The following is a 27,023-nucleotide window of genomic DNA, read 5'->3' on the forward strand; positions in this document are numbered from 1 at the left end:
CACATTCTGTTGATTGGAGCCTGCACTTCATTCCTCACTACATGAACGTTTAGCGCATGGCAGCCCCCAAGAAGGCAATACAAACAGTCTAATAGGAAGGCAGAAGTCACAATGTTTTGTATCCTAATCACAGAAATGATGTCTCATCACCCTTGCTAGATTCTACTGGTTGGCAGCAATGTAAAGAATGGGTTAGAATTTATAAATTGAGGGACTTGGTCATTTCCATTTTTTTTTTTTTTTTTGAGAATAAATCATGTGAAACCTGTAACATTTTATTTGTTAAAAATGAACAGCTTCAGAATAGATCTAAATGTAACTTTTCCAAAAAACACCAAAAAGTACAGTGTAAAGCACCTCCTCATTAAATACAAACTTCCATTTTGTGATGCACTGCATCAATGTTTTGCATATACCTTGATGCAAAGAAAATTTTAAGTTGCATCCTGTTTTTTAAAAAAACCAAAATCTAAGAACTGAACAAGGATTACAACCACATTCCAATAAAGAAAATTTTCCTTCAACAAAGCATATTGTTTTGTTTATATACATGTGACCACCAAGAGTTTTAATTTAGTTGTACCAAAGGCAAAACATTATACTTAAAATTAAATTACAGATGCATGAAGAATAAAAGTTTAATATACCAAAGTCAATTTGTTATTTGATGCACTCAATGTCAGTATTTGGGGCAATTTTTAAGGTTTTCCCAAAAAATGGCATTAATAGCTCTATACAATAATAGGTAAGAACAGGAAAATGAAAACACCTTTATACCATATTTTCACAAACCGTTCTAAAGACAGCAAACTCGAGCTCAGCTGCTTTTCCTTGTTTTAAAATAAGCTACCAGTCATTCTAAATCAGACTAAAATGTACTGTTCCTAGACCAAATACAGGCATTCATACTTGCAAAAATGTTTTGCAATGAGTTCTTGGCCTATATGAAAAGCATCAAATAGCTAAGGAGAGACTAGAATTTATTTTCAAATTCTGTGACTGACTTCCAATAATCACTTATCAGTACAAGTACCAGCAAAATATCAGATATTAAGGATCAGATTTAATTCTTTGGTATAAGCATGAAACTGTTACTGATAGCTTTCCATGGCTAGCATAAATAATTAAGTAACTCAAGAAGCATGAGAGGCAACAATGAAGTCTAGTATACAATGCAAGGCAGGCCAAGAACGATGTTTGTTTTACAGGAAAAGTCAACACTAACAATCTACTCCTGAGAAACTAACACCTATTTAGATGTTTTTAACATAATGGCAAACTAAAACGTCAAGCTTCAAAATGACCAAACTTGTAACGTATAGCTGGAAGATTTTGCTGCATTTGGCATTATACCGTAATTTACAGTATACAACATCTGAGGACTCAGTACTATCTTGGCACAGACTAACTTCTCCCACTCCCTCAGAGGTGGCAGGTAGCGGGGTGGTGGGGGAGGGCCTTTGCTCCCCATAAATGCCCGAACTTTAATTTATACCATATAAGAAATCAGTGAAAGGTAAACACAAGGTTAATGTAACTCTATTATAAATTTTGCATTTTTTCTGTGACATATACAAGTATATTTTTGTTTTTGGAGCTATAAATTATTTAATTTTGCAATCTTCAAAGCTCATAAATTTCAACTTTTCAAATAAGAAATGTTAACTTCAAATAAGAAGTCTAGGACTTTATGGCTATTAATTTTACTATCAAAATATCCAAGGGACTCAATTCAATGTAATAGTTATAATTCTTCTAAATATCATTTAAATACTTTGTGGACACTAGACTCAAGACTATGCTAAATCCAAACAGTACACCTATAACCTGGGTTTTGAAGTTTTTCATCTCAACTACCTGTCCTTCAACTTGCTACTTACTTCCTCTCATGCCTTCGTTTATTAAACACAAACTGTCATTTTTAAAAACTGGATCTTCTCCTCCAAGGCCCTGTCAGATAACCTCGTAAATATGCATTTACAGTCTTTAACACCAACATTTTAAACTGAGACCTAGAGTCACATTTCTTGTTAAAAGTTCAGCACTAAAGCTGTATAATTCCAGGGGATTACACTGTCTGAAAAATGAACCAAGTTCTAGATATTCCCATACATCTTAAAACCCAAAACTGGAATTCTAATACATTTGTTTTGTATCTCTAATGAAGAAAAGGCAACTGTACTGACTACATCAACACTATTAAAGGGTAAGTGACAGCAACAAAGGGACCTACTCATGTTTCTGAAGACCAAGATTTACCATGACAAAGTCTAAAATATGGGCAAAGGTGATGAGATCCTGAATACCACTATCATAAAAATAATCAATTTCTATCTTTCTGTCTTCCTTCTGCTGCATGAGGAACCAAAGAAGTCAAACAGATGATTGTTCTGTCTGAGCCGACCATGAAATCTTCAAGAACAGATAGGTATAATCCCTATTATTCTCTCAGGGCATTATTTTATACATTAAAAAAAACTTCAAAAATAAAAATAAGAGTTATTTAGCCTTGTGAATATTTTGAAGTAAAGTTTCTTGAATTTCTGTGATGAACTCTTCAAGCAATTCAACTTTTCAGAGTCATCTCTCAAAAGTTCCTTTGACATGGGACCTATCCCACGGTTACAAAGCGGCTTCCCCCTTTGTTGTATGTGAGAGTGGCTCTTTGTTCCTTCAGGATCCCAAACCGCTCATTCAACGTCATCCCTGTCTGTTTTCCGACGCTGTTTATGTCAAACTGTAGGGGAACACCTTTAGGAACTTTCCGGGCGTCACTTTGCTCCCGCTTTGTTAAAAATGAAGGTGCAGCAGTACGAGTTAATCGTGGTTTCTGAGTTACTGGGCATTGCACTGCTCCAGGATTGTCAATAGATACAGTCAAAATCCCTCCATTTGTGGTGGAAGTCCGCCATTGACGAGTTCTCTTTGCTACTACATCGTCTAGCAGTTGTTCTGTATTCAACTGGGCCTGAACCTTCAGGCCTCTTCTGAAAAGAAAAGTTGCCTGACGAGTATCTTTCTGGTGATTTAATTTATTTCCACTCCTGGTAAAATTAGCTGGAATGTTATTTTTTCTGTTTAGCTGGTTAGGTCTCTTGAGAACTGCCACTGGTTTCCTCTGCCCTTCGTTTTGTCTCAGAAGGTTTGCCTTCCTTTTTAACACTGGAAAATATTGTTCTATATTCTTGTCACTTAGAGGTGGACGATTCATAGGACTAATTCCTTTTCGAATTCCAGTTGTTTTCCTAGCTGCAAGGCCAGTGATAACTCCATTAGGACGTCTCTTTCCAGGCATGACTCTTCCTCTACGATTCAGACTAGTCTTACCAAAACCAGAATTCTGTTGGATTCCCCATCGTACTCTCATTCTGAATTGCCGGGCACCACTTTGCTGGAGGAGTCTTCTATTTAGTCTTGGAAAATTCTGCTTCTTCCCTTCCTTTCGATTCAACTTGATGATATCATCCAAAGACATATCTATTTTGTCCAGGTTTTCATTGCTGCGGGCCTTCGGCGGCGGCGAAGAGGTCGCCGTGGCTCCCACCAGCCGGGTACCAAACCGGTTCATGGCTGGAGACGTCGCGCTGGGAGCGGGCGCCGGGAAGGCCGGAGTCGCAGGCCTGCCGCCTCCCACTCGCGCACGCAGCCCGCCGCACGGAGGGAGCGCGCACGCGCCTGCGCCGTCCTCCGCCTCCACCCGCGGCTGCGGGCGGGGCCCATTTCCATATTTTGACACAAGATACCTTTTATTGGCTTTTATTTTATTTTCAGTACATGTTTGCATGGGAAAATTAGATCCACTTAAGTGAAAATGGTTTATTAAAAACAAACTTAAGTAACTGAATCAGATATTTGAAGGGTGTGATTTTCTAGTCAATCACATACTTTAGTAAACTGTTAACTTCTACTACTGAAAACATTAAAACTTGGGAAATTATTGCCCTCACAGGGCATAATAATTTCTATTTAGCTTCCAGTTCCAAAGTGATTTCTACCCTTATCCACCATTCCCCACAGTCATAAAATAGGAAAGTGATCTGAGCCTTGAAGTGAAATAAGCTCAATTCAAAGCGTGACATCTATATTATGCCATATAATAAAATGGCAACAAGGTCATATCTTTGCTATCAATTCTGTTAGTTTTAGCTTTCAAAGTGTGTTGAAAAGCTTTACAATTTTCAGACTGATCTATTTAAAACATATTTAAAAAATCTGGGTATTTATTAAAAAATGGAGAAGAGATTTTAGTAATAAGATGGATGTATTCTGGGAAGGGTAGAGAAATGAAAAACACAGCATTTGGTTAAGTTTATAAAAAATTAGTGATCTTTTAAAAGAAATAAACCAGATTAATATAGTAAGGTGTTAATGATTACAAAGAATTTTATTATAGAAAATGAAGGAATATATTGCTGTAACTTGATTAAGTAAAAAAATGTTAGCAACAGTTGAGCATTGTAGGTTTTGTTTGAAGCTTTTCTACAGAGATATAATTTTAATTCATTGTATCTTTTAAAAATAATGATAGAAAAAAATTTTATAAAGCATAAAAATTAATGATTAAGTACATTAAAATATTTGGTTTATTATCTAAGTTTAAAGACATTTCATTATATTGTAACTTTATAAGACTATCTAGGCTGGGCGCGGTGGCTCAAGCCTGTAATCCCAGCACTTTGGGAGGCCGAGACGGGCGGATCAGGAGGTCAGGAGATCGAGACCATTCTGGCTAACACGGTGAAACCCCGTCTCTACTAAAAAATACAAAAAATTAGCCGGGCGAGGTGGCGGGCGCCTGTAGTCCCAGCTACTCGGGAGACTGAGGCAGGAGAATGGCGTAAACCCGGGAGGCGGAGCTTGCAGTGAGCTGAGATCCGGCCACTGCACTCCAGCCTGGGCGACAGAGCGAGACTCCGTCTCAAAAAAAAAAAAAAAAAAAAAAAAAAAAAAAAAAAAAAAAGACTATCTAGCTTAGCATATTATTAGAATTTACAGATTAGAATATATTTTTCCTTTTCAAAATATACCACATTTGTAAATCATTCTTTGAGGCCAATATCACCCTGATACCAAATAGACCTGACAGAAAAGAAAAACTACAAACCAATATCTCTCATGAACATAGATGCAAAAATCTTCAACAAGATATGAGCTAATTGAATACAAAAATGTTTACAGTTATACACCATGAACAAATGTGATTTGTTTGAAAGTATATGAGCCCTTTGACTCTCCATATAAACTTTAGCATAAGTTTTTCAATATGCACAAAATAACCTGGTGGCATTTTTATTAAGATTGTATTGAATCTATATTTCAAATTGAGAAAAACTGACATGACAATATTGTCTTTGTATTCATACACATGGAATATCTCTCTCTGTGTATGCACATATATGTGTGTATATATATATCTTTTATATACGTTAGAGTTTTATAGTTTTCCTAATATAGATATTGCACATATTTTATTAGATTTATACAAAAGTGTTTCATTTTTGTGTCAATATAAGTGGTAGTGGGTTCTCAATTTCAAATTCCAATTTTTTATTGTTAGTGTATACGAAAATTAATTTTGTGTATTAACCTTATATCCTGTAGTCTTGCTAAAATCATTTATTAGTTTCAGATATTTTTAGTCTCTACATAAGCAATCATAATTTATAAACATAAACAATTTAATTTTTCTTCCCAATTTGCACACAGTATAGAACCAACAGCATAGATAGAGATGTATTGGAGGGAATTTATTAGGAAAATTGAATCACGAAATTATGGATTCTGAGAAGTCCTATTATAAATTGCATGCAAGCTGGAGAGTCAAGGAAGGTGGTTATGTAGTTCAGTCCAAGTCTGAAGGCCTCAGAACAGGGGAAGCTGATGGCATAACTCTCAGTCTAAAGCCAAAGGCCTGAGAAACTTGGAGACTGCTAGTGCACCACTGGAGTATAAAGGTTGCAGAACCCAAAGTTCTGATGTCCAAGGGCAAGAAAAGTAGGATGTCCTAGCTTGAGAAAAGAAAGAGGTAATTCACCTTTCCTTGACTTTTTATTCTATCTGGGCCCTCAGCTGATTGAATAGTGCCTGCCCACATTGGATGATGATGGCTCGTCCTTATTCAGTCCATTGATTCAAATGTTGATCTTTTCTGGTAATACCCTCACTGACATACCCAGAAGTAATGCTTCACCAGCTATCTGGTCAAGTTAACATCTAAAATTAACCATCACGCACATTTTTACTTCTTTTCTTTGTCTTATTGCATCAGCTAGGATGTCTAGTATAATGTTAAATAGGCGTGGTGAGAGTCAATATCCTTGCCTTATTCTTGATTTCACTAAGAAAGTGTCAAATTTCTTATTGTGTATGCTATAGGTTTTGTACATGCTCTTTATCAAGTTGAGGTAGCTCTTCTCTATTCTTAGTTTGCTAAGAACTTTTGTCATAAATGGGCATTGGATTTTAACAAATGATTATTCTGAATCTATCTGTATGATCATATGATTTTTCTCCATTAGCCTATTGATGTGAGGATTTTTGAATGTTGAACCAGTCTCATATACTTTCAAACAAATCACATTTGGTCATGGTGTATAACTGTTATTAGAATTTACAGATTAGAATATAGCCAACACAATAGTGGAAAAAAAAAAAAAAAAAGAAAGAAAGAAAGCTAGAGGATGAACAGTACCTGGTGTCAAGACTCATTCTATAGTGACAATAATCAAGACCATGTGGTATTGGCCAAAGGACAGGCAAACAGATCAATGAAACAGAATAGAGAGCCCAGTAACAGATGCGTAAAAATTTAGTTAACTGATCTTAGACGAAGGAGCAAATTCAATTTAATAGAGAAAAGGCAGTCTTTTCAACAATCAGTACTGAAACAATTGGACATTCACATGCAAAATATAAATATAAATAAAGTTCTTACATCTTTCCCCAAAATAATCTCAAAATAGATCATAGACCTAAATGTAAAATACGAAAATATAAAACATCTGAAAGAAACACAGAAGAAATTTAGGCAACCTTTGGTTTGGCAATCCAAGGTGACTCAAAATATCAAATGCTGTATGTCCACACTTGGATAAAATTATATGGGATGACACTGGGGCTTGAACTATGTTCAGAAATTATTTGTGTATAATAATCAGTGTGATTACATGATTCTGAAATGAGGCATAGGAAAACAATATGAACTAAAGAGATAAAATCAAAGATTCTTAGGCATTATCTTAGTCATTTGTGAAGAAGATGCAGGTGACAAAACCAAATATAATGCTGTTACCAAAAATTTCATTAAGAAAATTCATTAATTTCTTAATTCCATTAAGGAAATTCATAATATTCATCTATTGATACTATGTTGCATTTTTAAACAATTATAGGGTTTTAAGTTTTGAACTAAAATTCTTTGATTGAAGCAATCCTTCATAGAAAGTACCAATTTATCTGAAAATGTTATAGAAATTATTATATAATTGTTATCATCAGACTCATTATCACCTTCCTTCTCATCATAGCTAATATTTGGAGAGAGAGAGAGAAGACTTAATTATAATAAATATTCATTTGTTGATAAAAAATGCAGTACAAGTCACAAATCTCAACCTTTTCTTAAACTGCAGGTATAAACCTTCCATACTTAGTTGTTATTATGACTATATTTTGTTTTCTTTTGCAGTAATTTAATTGTAATGATGACATATTGTCTCAAAACTAGTAAGTAATAAGGGGTACTAGGTTCCAATTTTCAATGTAAGAATCTGAGGGGAGCTAACAGTGACAAAGCTTTTACTTAGGAACAGGTTGGGAGTAGTCCATTCATATGGCTTATACAGGAAGCTGGATTAGATGGCTAATGGGATTTACATGATCCTTACCTGCTAAGTTTCCTTAAAGCTTCTCATTCCACCATCTCTTTCACAGTTCCAGGTTCACTCTGTGGGCTCATATCTGATTCCAATTAACTTAAAACAAATAACTTTGATATATTTGAGAAATAAAGAGAACACAAAGTGGTCAGCGTTTAGACTTGCCTTCTTGCACAGCCGCGGGGCCACAGTTCCCTGAGGCAAAGCTACAGGCAGAATTTAATAGAAGAAAATAAATTTGAAAATGTGTAGCAGAGGGTTGGGTGCAGACTCATGCCTGTAATCCAAGCACTTTGGGAGGCCAAGGCAGGTGGATCACCTGAGGTCAGGAGTCCAAGACCAGCATGGCCAACATGGGGAAGGCCCTTCTCTACCAAAAATGCAAAAATTCACTAGGTATGGTGGCATAGGCCTGTAATCCCAGCTACTCGGGAGGCTGAGGCATGAGACTCACTTGAACCCAGGAGGCAGAGCAAGACTCTGTCTCAAAATACACACAAAAAAGTGTGTATCAGAGGCTGGAGATACTGCCTGAAAAATATTTGGAATGGGAGAAGTACAAAGTCCTGGTGCTTGGGATAAAGAGCGGAAGAAAAGATTGCTACAAAAGGGATCCTGTGTATAAATTTTAATGGTTTAAATAATTGCATTCATGACTTACTGAGTAAAAATATAAGGTACTTTGATCATCCTCTAAATGTATTACCAATGAAAATAGCCAGTTTTTAAGAAACAGTAATCAACACTTTCAAAGTCTCCTCTTAGGTCAAATATTGCCAGCTACCATTTCCTGCATCATGTGGCCTCTTCAATAACATATTTCTGAATATTTTTGCATGTTTTGCTGTGTGTAATGCTACTGCACATATAATTGCACTAGTATTATAATATAGGACAATTGAATTAAAGTGTTTGTTCAACCTAGACTTTTGATTTATGAGCCTCAATAGGTCACCTTCTTTATTCACTGAGCAATATATGACATGAACCAAATCTCTCTTAATCCTTATAGAGAGACTGAAATAAATCATAAATGTCCCGCAGAAGCTCTGTCAGTGAACCTAATGAAAAACTGAAGTAAAACATTAGAGTTGATTCCATCTCTTTCCTAGACTTTTTCCTTTTTATTATTTTCTAAGAATTTTCTTTTATTGGGAAGGAACTTCTAGAGATGTGGACAAGATCAACTGCTGTACCTGACTTTTCACAAAAATGTCCTAAGGGTGACTTTGTAGCTTTGAGTAAGAAAGAAATAATTGATCACTCTGAAACAAATTATTTATTACTTGTGATTTAAGTAATCAATTTAAATTGATAACTATCCCTGGAAAATAAATCACTTGTTAATCATTATTTTAAAAGTAGTAAGTCAGGCCAGGTGCAGTGGCTTACACCTGTAATCCCAGCACTTTGGGAGGCCGATGCAGGTGGATCATGAGGTCAGGAGATCGAGACCACCCTGGCAAACATGGTGAAACCCCGTCTCTGCTAAAATACAAAAAAATTAGCCGGGCATGGCGGCGCGTGCCTGCAGTCCCAGCTACTTGGGAGGCTGAGGCAGGAGAATCACTTGAACTCCAAAGGTGGAGGCTGTAGTGAGCTGAGATGACACCACTGCATTCCAGTCTTGCAATAGAGCAAGACTCAGTCTAAAAAAATAAAAATAAATAATAATTTAAAAAATGTAGTAAGTCTTCAGGCACTGTGGCTTGACGCCTGTAATCTCAGTACTCTGGGAGGCCGAGGTGGGTAGATCACCTGAGGTCAGGAGTTCATGACCAGCCTGGCCAACATGGTGACACCCTGTCTCCACTAAAAAATACAAAAGATTAGTTGAGTGTGGTGGCGTACACCTGTAATCTCAGCTACTCGGGAGACTGAGACATGAGAATTGCTTGAACTTGAGAGTCAGAGGTTGCAATGAGCCCACATGATGCCACTGCACTCCCTCCTGGGCAATAGAGTGAGACACTGTCTCAGAACAAACAATTTGTTGTTATTTTTTCTTATTTTAGGTAGTAAGCATTTGAAATAATATAAACAAGAAAATAAACTGACACATAACCTGATCCCCAGAGATACATGCTAATATTTCAGGGTATATCCTCCTAGTGTTTCTTCTTTGCATATGTAAATAGATATTTCTTCCAAATGGAAAATATATACAATATATACTTTTCTACTCTGATTTTTAAATCTTTTTTTTTTTTTTTTAACTTTTAGGTTCAGGTGTACATATGCGTGTTTGTTGTATAGGTAAATTTCGTATCACAGGGGTTTGGTAAACAAATTATTTCTCACCCAGATAATAAGCATAGTACCGCACAGGTAGTTTTTCAGTCTTCACTCTCACACCCTCTATCCTCAAGTAGGCCCCAGTGTCTGTTGTTCCCTTCTTTGTGTTCTTATGTACTCAGTGTTTAGCCCCCATTTATAAGTGAGAACATGTGGTATTTGGTTTTCTGTTCCTATGTTAGTTTGCTTAGGATAATAGCCTCCAGCTTCATCCATGTTGCTGCCAAGGACTTGATATCATTTTTTTAAATGACTGTTTCACATTTCAAGGTATATATGTACCATATTTTCTTTATCCAGTTTACCATTGATGGGTGTATAGGTTGATCCTATGTCTTTGTAAAGGAATTTCTTGTGACAAAAAATACAATACACCCTGATAGTGAAGGTTGAAGTTCTCATTCCAAAGGAAGAGCAGTTAACTGGTAAATGTCATCAGATACATCCCTACCCTTAATTTTTTCTTCAGGAAAAGAAGAAAATACTGCTGGAAGGAAGAGACAAATACAGCTCTAAAAAACTTTGCTAGTAACATGGTTTCTGGCTCTGAAGCAGGCCTCTTTTCTCTGCTTCATCTATCCATTGGAATTTTGACAAAAGCATTTTGTGATGATTAGAAGTTTGGCACAGAAGGAGAACTCAAAAATCTAGTGGGCTATTTTGTGAAAATTACCAAAATGGATTATATTTGAGACTATAGACTATGGTTTAACATCTGTGAGGCATGATCTTAGAACACAGGACCATCTTTAAACAGGTGTTTCAACTCAATGTGCCTACTCTCGTAGGTGGATATGATCTATGTCCCTTAATTTGTGAGAAGATACATATGTTCTACAAAGACGTCTAAAAGATAAAAAATCTGAAAAGTAAAAACTTCAAAATTCTCATAGGTATATGTGGGCCATTGTGCTTTTGCTGTGTGTCCTCAAGTCTCTCTAGAAATGTAAACCAAAAGTGTCAATAATGCAGAAAGTCTACCAGTGCTGGCATTTTAGCAGTTTACCTTTGAAAATTTCTATTGCTTTTTTATCCCTAAAGTCAGGTTTATACAGTAGCTTCTAACAACTTTAATATATGAAACATGATTATTTTTCAATAATTTTTTGGGGTGGTTTACTATTATTATTTATTATAAATATTACAATGATTATTATTGTTACACAGAAGTGTTCAGCATTAGGAAATTTAGACATTATCAAGTGAAATGCTTGTTTTGAAGCTAGACTTGTGTGTGTATGTGTGTTTAATAAGCATCTATTCTATTTCTTTCAACAATACTCAACAATACTATGCATCTGCTTGATATAAAATATGTTAAAACATTGAAGATGCTCTAACGTTAATGAAAAATAAATGTGTTTATGTACAGATAGAAAGATACATAAATGTTGCTAAAACAAAAATATGCCCTAGAGTTCTCAACTACCTTCCCTAAATTCAGGGAATATGCTCAATCTTGGCATAGTTAAGGAGTAGCATAAAGAATTGCCAACACATAGAAATAGTAGGGCCAAACAGTTAATATGCATAGAATAAAAATAGCATTTCTGAAAAATAATTTGTCCAAATATATGATTTAGTTTTGTAAATCTTGAATAAAGTGTGATTAATGAGCTACCCAAGTTTTGTTATCAGTAATGCTTTAGCTAAACTAGAAATTTAACTTTACCCCAAATTGGAAATGTTTATATATCAACAATTCATTATTCTTACATCTTCCCTGGTTTTGGTTTAATGTTCCATCAAGAGTAAGATGGTTAATTATCTACTTTTCTTTTTGTTCAAAGTTAGACAGATATCAATTCACCAACTTAATAAATCACTTTCTGGCATTACTAATAATTATGTGGCTGATAATATTAAATGGAAACACGTGTACTCCTGCATGTAACAATTAAAATTGTTAGTATCAGCTGAATTTATCAGAGAATTAGACATACCTGTCTTCAGGCAGAACTCTGAGTATCTGAGGAAATACACGTTTTTACTCCTTGGAATATTAACCATGCTTTTAATTTACATGTAAATATTTTCTCATTTCTATACGTCTTTTAAAATTAGTTAACAAAAATTAGTTTGGCATACTTTGTGCAATGACTGTTATCATGTATTGTTTTCATTTTCATTGTGTACTTAAGTTCTTAGTAAAAAAGTCTGACAAAAAGTAGATTTTTAACACCGAGTAAGAAAAATGTGGGAAGAATTAAAGCCAAGAAACACTATCTTCAAATAATGCTTGTAATAATATAGCAAAATTTATGATTTACATAGTTCTTTTTTTTTTTTTGAGACAAAGTCTCGCTCTGTCGCCCAGGCTGGAGTGCAGTGGCGCTATCACTTGCAAGCTCCGCCTCCCGGGTTCACGCCATTCTCCTGCCTCAGCCTCCAGAGTAGCTGGAACCATAGGCGCCCGCCACACCTGGCTGATTTTTTGTATTTTTTAGTAGAGTTTCACCATGTTAGCCAGGATAGTCTTAATCTCCTGACTTCGTGATCTGTCCGCCTCGGCTACCCAAAGCGCTGGAATTATAGGCGAACCCGACCATACTTATTCTTTTAAAGTTTGACTTTTTACAGTTTTGAGATATTATTCACCTATATAACAAGTGAACAAATTAAAGTGCTTTAATTTCAATAGTTCAGTGTATTAAGACATGTACGACCATTACCATAGCCACTGTTAGAAAACATTCATCATCCCCAAAAGAATCCTCGTGTCATTTAGCTATCACTTATTTTTGCCCCCAGTCCTGCAGACTGAAGTAACCCCTAATCTAGTTTAAGTTGCAATAGATTTGCCTTTTCAGCACGTTTCATATTAAATTAATCTTTTGATATGTGGTCTCATGACTGTGTTTTACTCAGCATAATATTCCAAAGGTTCTTATGTATTCTACTATGCATCAGTACTTCATTCCTCTCAATGAACAAATAGTATTCTATTGAACTAATATACCATACTTATTTATTCATTCATCATTAATGGACATTTGAGTTTTTTCTTTTAGTTTAAGTAATGTTACTATGAATATGTGTGTTTTGCTGGATCATGCTATTACTATATTTAATCCGTTTGAGGAATTCTCAGACTGTTTTACAAAGTAACTGTACCATTTTATATTTCTACCAGGATGTTTGAGGGATCTGATTTTGCCACATCCTTCTCAATATTTATTTTTTATTTTTTATTTTTTGAGACGGAGTCTCGCTCTGTCGCCCAGGCTGCAGTGCAGTGGCCGGATCTCAGTTCACTGCAAGCTCCGCCTCCCGAGTTCATGCCATTCTCCTGCCTCAGCGTCTGGAGTAGCTGGGACTACCAGCGCCCGCCACCTCGCCCTGCTAGTTTTTTGTATTTTTTAGTAGAGATGGGGTTTCACCGTGTGAGCCAGGATGGTCTCGTGATCCGCCCGTCTTGGCCAAATCTGAGGTCACAAAAATTAAAGCATAAGTTTTCTTTTAAACATTTTATAGTTTTTGTTATATTTTGGTGTTTGATCCATTTTGAGTCATTTTTTGTATATAGTGCTAGTTAAGAGTCCAACTTCACTCTTTAGCATGTGGGTGTCCAGTCACCCAATAACTATTTGCTAAAATTTGTTAAAAAGAATTCTTCCTGCACAGAATGGTTCTACACCCTTGTCTAAATCAACCAGACACATGTTCATTTCTGGACTCTCAATTCTATTGCATTGATCTTTATGTCTCCCTTTACATGAGTACAATACCATCTTGATTACTGTTACCTTGTAGTAAGTTTGGAAATCAAAAAGAAAGAGTTTTTCCCATTTGTTTTTCTTTTTCAAAATTGTGTTGACTATTTAGGGTCCCTTGCTATTTCACATGAATTTTAAAATTACTTGTGAATTTCTATGGCCGGCTGTGATTCTGATCAGGATTTTATTGAATCTATAAATTCATTCGCTATTTTAAGAATATTAAGTCTTTTGATCCATAAACTCAGGATGTTTATTTTAACCTATTTAGGAGTTTTAAAATTTATTTCGACGATGTTTTGTCATATTTGGAATATAATTTTTTCACTTTTTATGAAATTTGTTTCTAATTATTATGTTTTTTGATGCTATTTTAAATAAAATAATTTTCCTGATTTCATTTGAATTATTCATTCCAGGTGTGTAGAAATACAATTGACTTTTGTATAGTGATGTTATATTTTGCAACGTTGTTACAGATATTTATTCATTCTAATTATTTTTAACAGATTCCTTAGAATTTTCTATGTACAATGTAATGTCATCTTCATATAGACATTGTTCTACTTCTTTCACAAAACAGAAGTCTTATATTTCTTTATTGCTTTCTAATTCCTATGTCTAAACTCACATGTACAATATTGAATAGATGTGGTGGGAGTGGACATCCTTGGTTTTATTGTCATCTTAAAGAGAATATATCCCATCTTTGACCATTAGTATGATTGTAGCTGGGAATTTTTTATAAATGACAATGACCAGGTTGAGGATGTTCTCTTCTACTCTTAGTTATTGAATGTTTTTATCATGAAAGAGAGTTGGATTTTCTGAAATACATTTTCTGAGTTGACTGAGACGGTATGTGCTGTGAGTGTATATTATATTGACATAATATTAATGGCAATGGTGGTCCATCTGGAGTGGTCACTGAGAGGTCACCAGCTGCAGCAGGGGAGGCATGGCTGGGGCTACATGTTTTGCAGAGCCGGCAGGGGCTGACAGGGGCTGGGAACGGGTGATCCCAGTGGGAGCCTCACCCACCACTGAGTTGGTGGGGCAGGAACCCCCACTCCCAGGTGCAGCTGCAGCTGCCCCGCTGTGGCTCTGGACATAGGCTCCCCTGCACTCTAGAGGCCCAGGAAGCCTCATGCCACTGCAGGTTTTAAAGTGCCTGCTTCCGTTCCTTGACCTCTCCCCACTCCCAGTGCCCACTCTGTGATGGAGCAAAGTTGTGGACGTGTCCAATAGCTGAGCCCAGGTCCTGTCACCACATCCCCAGTGTGCACATTCTTGTCCCATGCCACCTCAAGCCCCCTCCAGAAACTGCCGCTGAGGCTAAAACTTTGGGGACCGATGAGCATGGTAGGGAGGTCATGGGGCTGAGGGCAGCTGGGCTTAGGCCTGTGGGTGTACCTCAGCACGGACTTGAAGCCTGGAGGCTGGGCTGCCAGTTCCAGATGGAGTCCAGGGCCTGGGGTAAGAACTTCATTGATGTCTTTCAGCTGGTCATATGGTGCTTTCTCCCACCCACCCATGGCCACCCGTGGACCAGTGTGCATTCACTGCTTCTCTTCTGAGCCCATAAAAACCCCAAGACTCAAACAAATTCAGAGACTTTTGAAAAAAACCTGTCTGTGGCTAAGAGCTACCCACTTTGGGTCTCCTGTCTGCTGAGAGCTATTCGGTTGCTCAATAGCGCTTCTCTCCACCTTGCTCGTCCGCCAGTTGTCCACCTAACCTCATTCTTCCTGGATACAGGACAAGAACTTGAGAACCACCGAACAGCTAGAGTGAAAGGAGCGGTAACGCTTTCCTGGCCGGCTCACCAAGCTGTGGGTGGTGACATGTTCCTGGATTGTGTGAGTGAAAAGTGGCAACCCTTCTGGGGGCTCAGACTTTGAGATGCCCTGAGCCAGAGCTGCTGTAACATTATAGCCCTCCTGCCTTCCACTGGAACCAGGCAGCCACCCCACAGAACAGCAGCAGCGCTGGGATAGCCCAGGTGCCACGGGCCAGATGAAGAAGGGCAGCAGTACTGAAAGAGCTGTAACATAAATGGGCTGAAACACACCCCCCTCCCCTACTCACCAAGCTGCAAGTGGCAAGGAGAGAGGAGCTAAAGCCTTTCTGGGGGCTGAGACCTTGGGGATCTATGCAGGGCTGTGACACATTGTAACACCCTCGTTGGGGCTCTGTGGTTTCTGTTACTTCCAAGTTTTTGGGAGCCACCACGTTCTCCACTGGGCACAGTGGAATCCATTTACGGTTTGCCTGATTCAGCAGCGGCCTGGCATGGAGCTGGCTCCTGTGCCGGGGCGTGGAGCTTCCTACCCTGCTGCAGCTAGCATGCCTGGTGTTGTACAGTGGATGGACACCCATGCTTGCTTGCTCACACACCCCTCACTACTCTGCGCCTGGCTCACCCTTGACCGGCATGGGATCCAAGCTGGTGGTGTGAGCCGAGCACAGCCTGCCCTACCAAGTGGGTGGAAGAAGCCCAGCGGGCACGAGCAAAACTCAAGCAGCGGCACCGCCGGCCACAGAGGTTTCCATCTGGTAAGTAGACACCCTAAGGATCCTGTAACGTTTTGTTTTTTTCCATGTTACACGAACTTACATTCCTGAGAAATATCTCACTTGATCATAGAGCGTAGTTATTTTTGTGTGTTGCTGAATTCAGTTTGGCAGTATTCTGCTGAAGATTTTAGATTGATGTTCATGAAGGATATAGGTCAGAAGTTTTTTTTGGTATACCTGTTTTTTTGTATGAGGTTATATTGGCCTCATCGAATGAGTAGGACAGTGTTCCTTACTCATAATTTTCGTAAGATTTTGTAAAGGATTGGTATTAATTCTTCCTTAATTGTCTGATAAGAATTTACCTGTGAAGTGATATAGACCTGGGCTTTTCTTTGTGGGTATTTATTATTACTAATTCAGTTTCTTAATTGGCTATAATATATTTAGATCTTTTTTTCTTGAGCCAGTTATTGTAGTTTGTGTTTTTCTAGGACTTCGCCAATTTCATCTAAATTGTCTAATTTATTTGTATGCAATTGTGCCTAATATTATTATAATTATTTGTTATGCTTATGGATTTTGAAAATTCTTCATGATTTTACAATCATGAATGTAAACTGATTTATATTATATATAAATAAGCATACATATAAATAACCATCTTTTGGATCAGATAATCAAACAACATAAAAATAAGCATTTTCTCCTTTTAACAGATAATGAGGTATAATACATTTATAGATTCAAGAATAATAAACCATCCTTTTAATTTTGAGATAAATAAAAATGTAAGGTGTTTTATGTTTACATATGTTGGGGATTTTTTTATACTGATTTTTTTTTTTTTAAATTTTAGGGGTTTTTTTCTATATATTTGTGAATTAAATGGTCCTATGATTTTTCTTTCTTCTAGTATCTTTATCTGGTTTTAGTTTCAATGTTACACATGTCCCAGAATGAATTGTAGATAATTGCCTTTATTTCTATTCTGCAAGAATTTGTATATACATGAGATTATAAGGTCTGGACAGGTGGTGGAAAGCACTGTAAACATTTCTGTGCCGGTGCCTTAATTTGTGATAAAACTGTGCCTGGTAGTCCCAATAAAGTCCCTTCCCCTTTGATTAGTCTTAAAATGCAATTTTCATAAAACTACTGAATACGTGCCCAATGTTTTAGGCTGTGAGATGTATTGTTAGAAGTGATGTCAAATATCAGAGTTATTCCTTTGAGATTTTCTTTCTCTCCAATATTTTGCCCTTCAAGTTCTCTCTATCCACGTAACTTTCCAATGCCTTCATGGAGATATTTTGTAATACATTTCCCAAAATTTCTTTTTATTATCGTCAGGAGGGTTCATCTAAATCAAGTTAATTTGACATTGATAGAGATAGAATATCTGATAAATGTTTGTATGTATTTTCACATATGAAAGCATTTTATCCATATTTTATTAATTTCTACATTATTTTAATTCTGGTAGAAAATCATAATGAATTAACTTTTGAGATTTGCATAATTTTTACTTTTTGAAATTATTTTATATGTACTTATAGAAGAATTATGTATATTGGGTGAAGCTTCTTAACCATTTATCGGTTAATAAATGGATATTCTATAGCCCTTCCTTTTTGGTGGGGATGTCAAATTATTTTACTAGGAATTGGTTTCTGTTGTCTGTCTTGTGGTTCTGTTTTTTTTTTTATTGATTCTACTTTATTATCATGTGAGTTCTGTATAGTCTTTTTTTCTTTTACAACAATGCATATTGCCAGACAGAGGTGATGAACTGATTCAGAAGAAGAGAGAGAAAGGAGAGAGAGGATTGGTCTTTGCTAATAGCTCCCCAGTATTTCTGGAGATCACTATGTTCTATCTTATTCGTTCCAATGCCTCTTTTTGACTCATCACTGTATGATGGGAAGTTGGATAATCTAATGGCCTCGGTTTGTTTTACCTTGCAAGAGAAGAACTGAAGAGGGAGTAGGACTGAGAATGAGACACAGGAGGGTGGGGGGTGAGAAGTGTTTTTTCCAGATATGTTAGACACTGTATGTTTACACATTTGCTCTTTGAAAAAAAACACCCAAATAATGTGTGAATAAGTTATTTTCTTTAACATGTATGTTTAAATGAGAATAAACTCAGAACACCAGAAATATAAGAAACAAGCTATCTCAAATGTGAAATATTTTTTACTCTTCCAATTAAAATGGTGCCATGAACGCTGTGCCTGTTGCGTTACTTCTTCATGAAGGAGTCGTTTTTATTCCATTCTTAAGTGCTATTTAAAGAGTTATGTCTTTTTGTTAACTGTGCAGGTTGTCAGTAACAGGAAAGTGTTTTTTCCTTCAACCTGATTAAAGGAAAAGGTACACCCAATATGGCTTGCTTTATTTCCAATTTGCTCATACAATTTTATTTTATGACATTGATAGCTTTCATTTTTGTACCCTCAGAACCCTGATCAAACCGTTTCAATCTTTTCTTCCATGATTCATATCTGTCTTTGTTATAGCGGCATTTTTGTGTTTTTCATCTCAACACTACTGCTTTTGCCCATTTTAAAACTTTTCAGGAGTTCTTTACTAAGTATATTAAAACTGCATGTGAAAATTTAAGCAGAAATAAAACCTTATTTCATGGTCTATTAATATAAAAGTAAATAAACTTTTTTTATACTAAAAAAGTTTATTATTAAACACTACTAAGTTAATTACATTTATTTACAGACCACACTTGGGGATTTACAAGTGTAGATTCTCACATTTTGTCTGTGAGAAAACATCCCATTTTCTGATCGGTCTCCAGCATTGAAAGTTACATTCCTAACTCCATTTCCTCTTTGAATTACGACTCTATTTTTCTGTTAACATTTTCGGCAATTTTGCTGTAAGCATTAGCTCATATAAACTATTTCCAAAGTCTTTCATTCTATTACCTGATCCCCATAAATGTCTCGTATGCCTCTGTATTACTACCTTCACTAGCTAGACCTAATATTCTTAGTTCATTTCTTGGTAGCATTTACTATTGTTCATTATTCCTTCATGGAGGCACTTTTCTTTGAATTCTCTATGTGATCACAGGCTCCTTTATTTTTATCCTATTTTGTACTATTCCTGACTTCTTTGCTGGATTTTTACTTCTTTCCCTGACTTCGTGATTTAAAATGCCTCAGGATCAAACTTTGATCTTCTTTGTTCTCTTTTCTGGCTCCTTTAATGATCTCATCCGATGTAATGACTTTAAATACTATCTTTATGCCAAAGACTTTGAAATTCACATCTCTAGCCGAAAACTCTCTCACAAATTCCACACATGATTTCAACTGCATACTCATTACAGCTACTTGGATGTCTAGTAGACACCTCAAATTAAACATGAACAAAACTAGACTGCTGATTCTCTCCCCAAAACTTGCTTTACCCACACTTTTCCTTGTATCTATTCATGAAAACATGATCCTTTCGGTGTTCTGGTCTAAGAGCTTTTATTCATCTTGACTCCTCTTTTTCCCTCATGTTACATTCAACCACCAGGAAACATTGGTGGCTTCAAAATACATTCAGAGACATACATGGACCACTTCCCATACTTTCATATTAATAGCTTCCATCTTTTTCAAGTCACAACTATATCTCTCCTGAATTACTACAGTAGCTTCCTAATATATTCTTTACTTCCATCCTTAGCCCCTATAGATTATTCTCAGCCAAAGAAAACTACAGTGATTCTTCCAGTTCAAGGTTGCAGGTAGTCAGAAGCTATTCCAGCAGCTCAGAGCACAAGACAGGAACCCATGCTGGACAGGACTCTGTCCCAGCACAGGACACACTCACTCTCACACCCACACTCACTCAGATTGGGACCATTTAGACACACCAATTCACCTAATGTGCACATCTCTGGAATGTGAGAGGAAACCAGAGTACCTGGAGAAAAGCCACTCAGACACAGGGAGGCTTTGCAAACATCACATGGACAGTGAGTGCCCTAGGCCAAGAATCGATATATATATTTTTTTTTTCTCTCATCAACATTGTAACCAAACGTCGTTGAATGAAATCATGTTTATTAGAGGACCTGCTGTAATTGGAATCATATCATACTTAGTTCGTTTAGATTGGCTTCTTTCATAGAGCAATGTACATTTAAGATTCTTCCATGTCTTTGCATAGCTTGTTAGCTCATTATATTTTCTGAATGTACCTTGTTTATCCATTCACCTGTTGAAGGATATTTCAGTTGCTTCCAAGTTTTGACAATTAAAAATAAAGTTACTATGAAAAAGATGCAATTTTATCACTCAAAATTTATCAGTGGCTTCAATTTCATTCAGCATAAAAGCTAAATACCTTATACTGGTCAATAAGACTCTACCTAATTATGTCACTTCATTGCCATTCTGACTGTATTTCTTACTGTTTCTCCTTTCATTTTCTCTGCTCTAACGACATCGGTGTTCTTATTATTCCTTGAGCATGCTGGTTATGCTAGCTTCATACTTCTTTTGCTCAGTCCTGCTGGTGACTAGGATAGTCTTCTCTCTGGTATTTCTATAGTTAATATAATCATTTTCTTCAAATATTTATTTAAGTATTACCTTTTTATTTTAGTTACACAGAACCCTCAACTTCCCTTTATTTTACTGCACTGCTTTTTTTCACATATATTACTTACTCTAGGATAAAATATCATCACTCTTTTATTATTTCAATTTTAAAATGGTCTTTCTCATTTTTTTCATGCCCTTAAAGTAAACTGAATATGGACAAGTCTTATTCCTGTTTTCACTACCTAATACATTGTATATATTCAGTATACACTCCTCTCAAATGGTACGAAAGGGTATGTGATTGAACGATCACTGATTTTGCTATCCTTTTGTTATTGATATTGTCAAACAAAAATAAAAATAAATGTAATGTGTACTATGCATTATTCAATGATACAATAAAGAATAATGCATACGATAGATTAAACAGTGATTTTACATCAAGGATTTGGATCCCATTTCTGTTCTACCAATATATGTGAAATTTGGACAGATACATTAAAGTCACAGTTGTTGTATAAAGTATATTTACTGAAATGTATGAGTTTTAAAATTTCAAGATTCTAAAGATTGCATCCAAGATTGTTGATAAGATTTCAAAAGACACAGCTGTGGAACCAAAATAAATTCTACACACAAGTGAAAAAGTGCATGTTTGTGCATTGATTGTGAGTTTGTTTTGGGATACATAAATGATTACAACACAGTGGTTCAGTGACGGTTCTGGAATCAGAATACACGAGTTTTAAATTTATTCTCCAGAAATGAAGTGGCCTGTGGCTAGTTACATAAACTTTGAAATTCTCAATTCCTTTATCTATAAAATGGAGTTCTTGCGGTGCTCATCTATAGGTTTACAACAAGGATTAAATAAGATAAACAGTGCTATAGAATCCTGTTCCACACATGATAAGCATTCAATAAATGTTTTATATTATAGAACATTGTGTTATTCAGTGTTACCCAGAGAAATAGAACAAATAGGAGAAAAAGAACCAACAAAACCTGATATATAGATATCTATGTGTGTGCACATATGTATATATAGATATCTATATTTTAGGTTTTGTTGTGTGTATGTGTGTGGATGGGTGGGTGTGTGTATACATAGATAGATAGAGAGACAGATAGATAGATACATACATACATACATAGACAGAGAGATAGGTAGATTTCTTATAAGAATTGGCTCATGATATTATGGAGTCAGGAAATTCCACCGTCTACCGTATGCAAGATAGAGAACTAAGAAACCTGGTGGTATAATTCAGTGTGTGTCCAAAGGCTCTAGAACCAGGAGTGCTGATGTTAGAGAGAGAGAGGGGAAGAAATCAACCTTCCTTGCGTTTGTGTCCTATTGTGGCCCTCAATGGATTGGGTGATGTCCACTCACACTGATTAGACAATTTCTTTCTCAGTCTACTGATTAAAATGCTATTCTCTTCAAGAATAACTTCTCAAGTACACCCACAAATAGTTTACTAGCTACCTGGGCCTCCCTTAGAGAGTCAAGTTGACAGATACAATGAACCATCATAGACATACAGATACATTTTAGAAAAGATTACTACACCCAGTATGTTTAAGATTCACATGTGAGAATTCTTTCAGGGTGTACAAGGCATCAAGATTTATTACCCTGCAAGAGTTGGCATTCAGTCAAAATATTTTAATGAATAGAAAAGATTAGTGAAGTACAGTGTGGTCGAATCAAATATATGTTTATTTTAAGCAAAATCTACTGTACCAACCCAACATTAACTGAGCAGTTATTAAGATATATGTATATTTTTACATTATTGCTCCTAAATGTGAGACATATACTTGAACTGATTCCCATCCTCGTAAAAGGCTATATTTCAACTGATATGAGTAAAAACTCACGATGTCAAATTTAGTAACTGTATTTCATTTTGTTCTTTTGAGTGTTTCAAGGGGTTTTCCAAGATAATGTTGACTATAAATGGATTTACTCCATGTGCTCTCTTCCAAATATAACTCAATATTTTATACTTAGAAATGTATTTTGTGGTGAGCCAGATGGATCTGTAAACAGATGTTAAAATAAAATATTATAATTAAAATAGAAATAAAGGATAGAAAAGCTCTGTTGTCTAATTGCATTGAATGGAGGAAGTTTTCTATTAAAGTAGCCCAAAGGGGAGGTGATTAGGATTACATTAAGAAGAAGGAAGTCAAAATATTCAATAATGCACAGTCAAGAAAAAAATCAATATAATACATTATGTAAATTGAGCATACTAGAGAAAAGCAAGGTGAAATAAAGTCTCAGATCAGGTTATCAGTGACTATCTTACAAAGATTAAAATTAGTATCTCAAGAACATTTATTTTTAAAATGTTCAATATGTTGGTCATCACATCATTTTTCCATGTTAAACCTCATTTTCCCTTTTATCATAATGTGTCTTTCAATGGTAATGTGCAAACTTCATTCTATATAAAATCTGTCCCTGGGCTGCTTGGGCAAAGAAGAGGTTCACAAGTTTTTAAAAAATGCTAGAAGTCAAAACTTGTTTACTCAAAGATCATTTCTTATATAACTTCCTTTCAAAATAAGCTTTACATTTTAAGAGATGACAAAGTCTATTAATGGCTATGAAACTAAATGTTCTACATACCAGCAAAATGCAGTATCTTTTATATTTTTCTTCTAGATGAGGAATATAAAACATGAATATTGTTTTAAAGGTGAGTTGCAAGTGAATGTTCTTTGATCTCTTGAATTTTAAAATTTATTTGCATTTATAACGTCGTTATTTTTAAGAAGTTCTTGTCATTGTGCTCCATACACATTTTTATTTTAAACAATGTCATAATAGACATGCAGTCTATTAAATAGTTGTAATACTTGTTAGATAATCTGTATCACAGAATTTTAACTTTTACATCTTAAAACTAATTCTGCCTATATGGTATTATACTTACATAATATTATAACCACTTTGGGCGTGCTAACAAGGCTAATGAGAAAATATAAAAGTATTTGTAGCTTACCATAAACTAAGCAAAATAAATGGCAATGTACTTAGATTGTAAGCTTTATCCTTCTTAGAAATAAAATAAACTTATAAAGCTAAAACATGTATATGCACTTTCTTGAATAAAGAAGGAACTCTACAGATGATACATTTGCTAATATTGCTGGAAAATTCCTTGAATGGCAAATTCATTATATGGAATGCTGTAATAGTGAATGCTATTAAATGGGACACTGATTGTAAAATGTGCCACTGTGAAATCACTCTGATTTGTAAATGTTAAAATAAATGAAGACTATTTTGTATAACCTCAATAAGTACTCATGTATTTTTATACATGTAATATGTCTAAATATTGCCCCAAATTTATTTTTCGATAGAGAAATGTAAGAGTTAGAAGTTCTGATTTGCCTTTTGAACAATGATGCACTATAAGAGATGATTCTAACAAGAAGAATCACAGTGAATATTCTTAATGCAATAATATGCTTAATATGTTCTCCCCTCTGCAAAAAATGCAATAAGATAAACTTGAAAGGAAATGTGGTTATTAATCATGCAGTAATACACAATTGATCACTCAGCATAAAGCTATCTTTCAACATGAAATTGTTTTATATGTTTACCACGGTTTAAATAGCAGAGATCAAATTTTAACTAGCAGAGATATTTAAACAAATAGTTGAGAAGATATATTTTATTTCTAGAAATATAATTATTATATGTATCTTTGTCTCTATACTATCTATCCATATTTATATGTGTATGTGCATGTGTGTGCATATGTAAGCCTGTGTGTGTCCCCATATAGTATTTCAGGCTGGTGTGGGGCTCACAGGAGCAGGAAAATTCTGGTTTCAAATTAAAAACTCCAATGATATGAAAAGTAAAGCTCGGCATCAGAATTTTGAGTCAACGGCCGGATATTTTAGGTAATGGTAGTAGCTAATCCTTGGGACAAAATGATTTTCAGACATCAATTTATCCTGGATGCATCTAAGTAAGAGCAAAGTAACTAAGTTTCTTATCAGGCTGGAAATAGATAACATCACCAGAGTTGTTGGAATTTCAGTCTTTTAATTTCAGAAATTACACTCCCTCTATTAAATTCCATTGTTCTTCTCTAACATTCTGTTTTTGTTTGTTTGTTTTGTTTGTTTGTTTGTTTTGAGACAGTCTCACTCTGTCACCCAGGCTGGAGTGCAGTGGCACAATCTCAGGTCATGGCACTCTGTGCCTCCCAGGTTCAAGCAATTCTCCTGCTTCAGCCTCCTGAGTATCTAGGATTACAGGCATGTGCCACAATGCCCAGCTAATTTTGTATTTTTAGGAGAGACGGGGTTTCTGCACGTTGGTCAGACTGGTCTCGAACTCCTGACTTCAGGTGATCCGCCCGCCTTGGCCTCCCAAAGTGCTGGGATTACAGGCGTGAGCCACCGTGCCCAGCCTGTTCTTTTCTAACATTCTTAGAACTCCTGAATTTAATAAACTTAAAATCAAATATAAATACTATCCATCTCATTTAGTACTATCCCATCTAACCCTTAGTTAATAGATAGGGCCAATAAACTTAATAATTGCAATTAGTAATCTATTACCGACATGTCAATATATTCCATAAAGCAATTACTAATATATCAATATTTTATAGTGTTTTAATGTGATTCATTCATTCATCTCACAAAATCTACTAAGAAGCTGTTATAGGTCAAAGCATTTTACTAGACCCCAAGACTAAAAAGAAGAAAATGTCATTGGTACCTGACTATCAGGAATCGTGGTTCAGTTTTTTAAGTGATCATCATCCTACCGAACTCCACATTATTCAGGTGTTTTACTATTTTATCCTATGTACTGTTTTTAGTAGTGGCTCACAGCCAAAATTTGTTCACAGCCAAAATTCAGATCACATGAGGTTTAAGCAATACATTGTTACAGTCAGATAGTCATTAATTTATGATTGTTGTGTCCTTAGATTACTATTTGAAACAATTTAGCAAATCAGCTGGACTCTATGGTAACATATACATACCAGTATTACAGCTAAGATGAAGGATAGTAAGTTTGTCTTTTCGTTAAATGATTTGTTAAATAAGTGTTTAAGCCATTTGTACCTGTGTACTTAAACAGATTTCTTGCTACTCAACTCAGTTGTATGATTTTATCTCTGAACATGAGCTTCCTAATTTTAAATGAAGAAATGTTACAATGTTCCTTCCCAGGATTATTATGATAAACAGTTAAGAGATTATATAAAAATGTTTTGGTTTATAAAGTTATACAAATTACTACTTATGCAAAAGCAGCTGTTAATTCAAATTTGATATCTTAATTTACACACTCCAAAATATACCTTAAGGGGTAAGGACAAATTGAAATTGACTTATTATTTATTAATTGCCTTAGAGAATAAATTAAATTAAAAAAAGAATTATTCTTGTAAGCAAAGTATTCTCTGTTCCCTAGTCTTCAGAATACTGTCTGAATATGCGTCATATTAATAGACTCTTAAGAAAGTTGACATAGTATGAAGACACAACTATTAAATTTTGACAAAATATATATTCAAATATTTAATATGTTTCATTTCCATTTACTCTGCATTACTGTTTTTACACACATCTAATTAAAAAATTGCTACAGGACACCACATAATTTCTTGAGTGCTCTCAGTTGCTCGAGTAGATATTATTATAAAAATAAGTAATTCTGAATAAACGTAATTTATTTTTATTTTATATAGATTAAGACATAAATTAGTATAATTGTGTTTTACCAACACATTAATGGAAAATGAGTAAATCAGAAAATATTTATTTTAACATTTCTGGCAAAGCCACAAATTTATTCACACTGCATTAAGCTGTTGAGAGAAAAGTGTATTTTCTGACTCCATTTAAAGCTTTCTGGCTCTTCATTAGCTCTCACCAGATATAGATGAAGGGAGAAATAGACATTTAAAATTATCTTATGTTATTACTTAAGAGTGCATATTGAATTTATGAAATAATGTTTAGCAATGATCAGGGTGAGCATGTTTGTGATGTTTGTTGAAT

At 35.4% G+C, this 27,023-nt stretch overlaps 1 protein-coding gene across 1 annotated transcript; it reads right to left on the minus strand.

Moving 5' to 3' along the window:
* Positions 1 to 254: 254 nt before the first annotated feature.
* LOC104669025 (UAP56-interacting factor) lies at positions 255 to 3,710 on the minus strand. Its single transcript, XM_030927819.1, has one exon. The coding sequence runs from the start codon at positions 3,566 to 3,568 to the stop codon at positions 2,612 to 2,614; it is 957 nt and encodes a 318-aa protein (XP_030783679.1). The 5' UTR covers positions 3,569 to 3,710; the 3' UTR covers positions 255 to 2,611.
* Positions 3,711 to 27,023: the final 23,313 nt, after the last annotated feature.

The sequence above is a fragment of the Rhinopithecus roxellana genome, chromosome 3 (assembly GCF_007565055.1).
Source record: "Rhinopithecus roxellana isolate Shanxi Qingling chromosome 3, ASM756505v1, whole genome shotgun sequence".
In the NCBI taxonomy this organism is placed as follows: Eukaryota; Metazoa; Chordata; class Mammalia; order Primates; family Cercopithecidae; genus Rhinopithecus; species Rhinopithecus roxellana.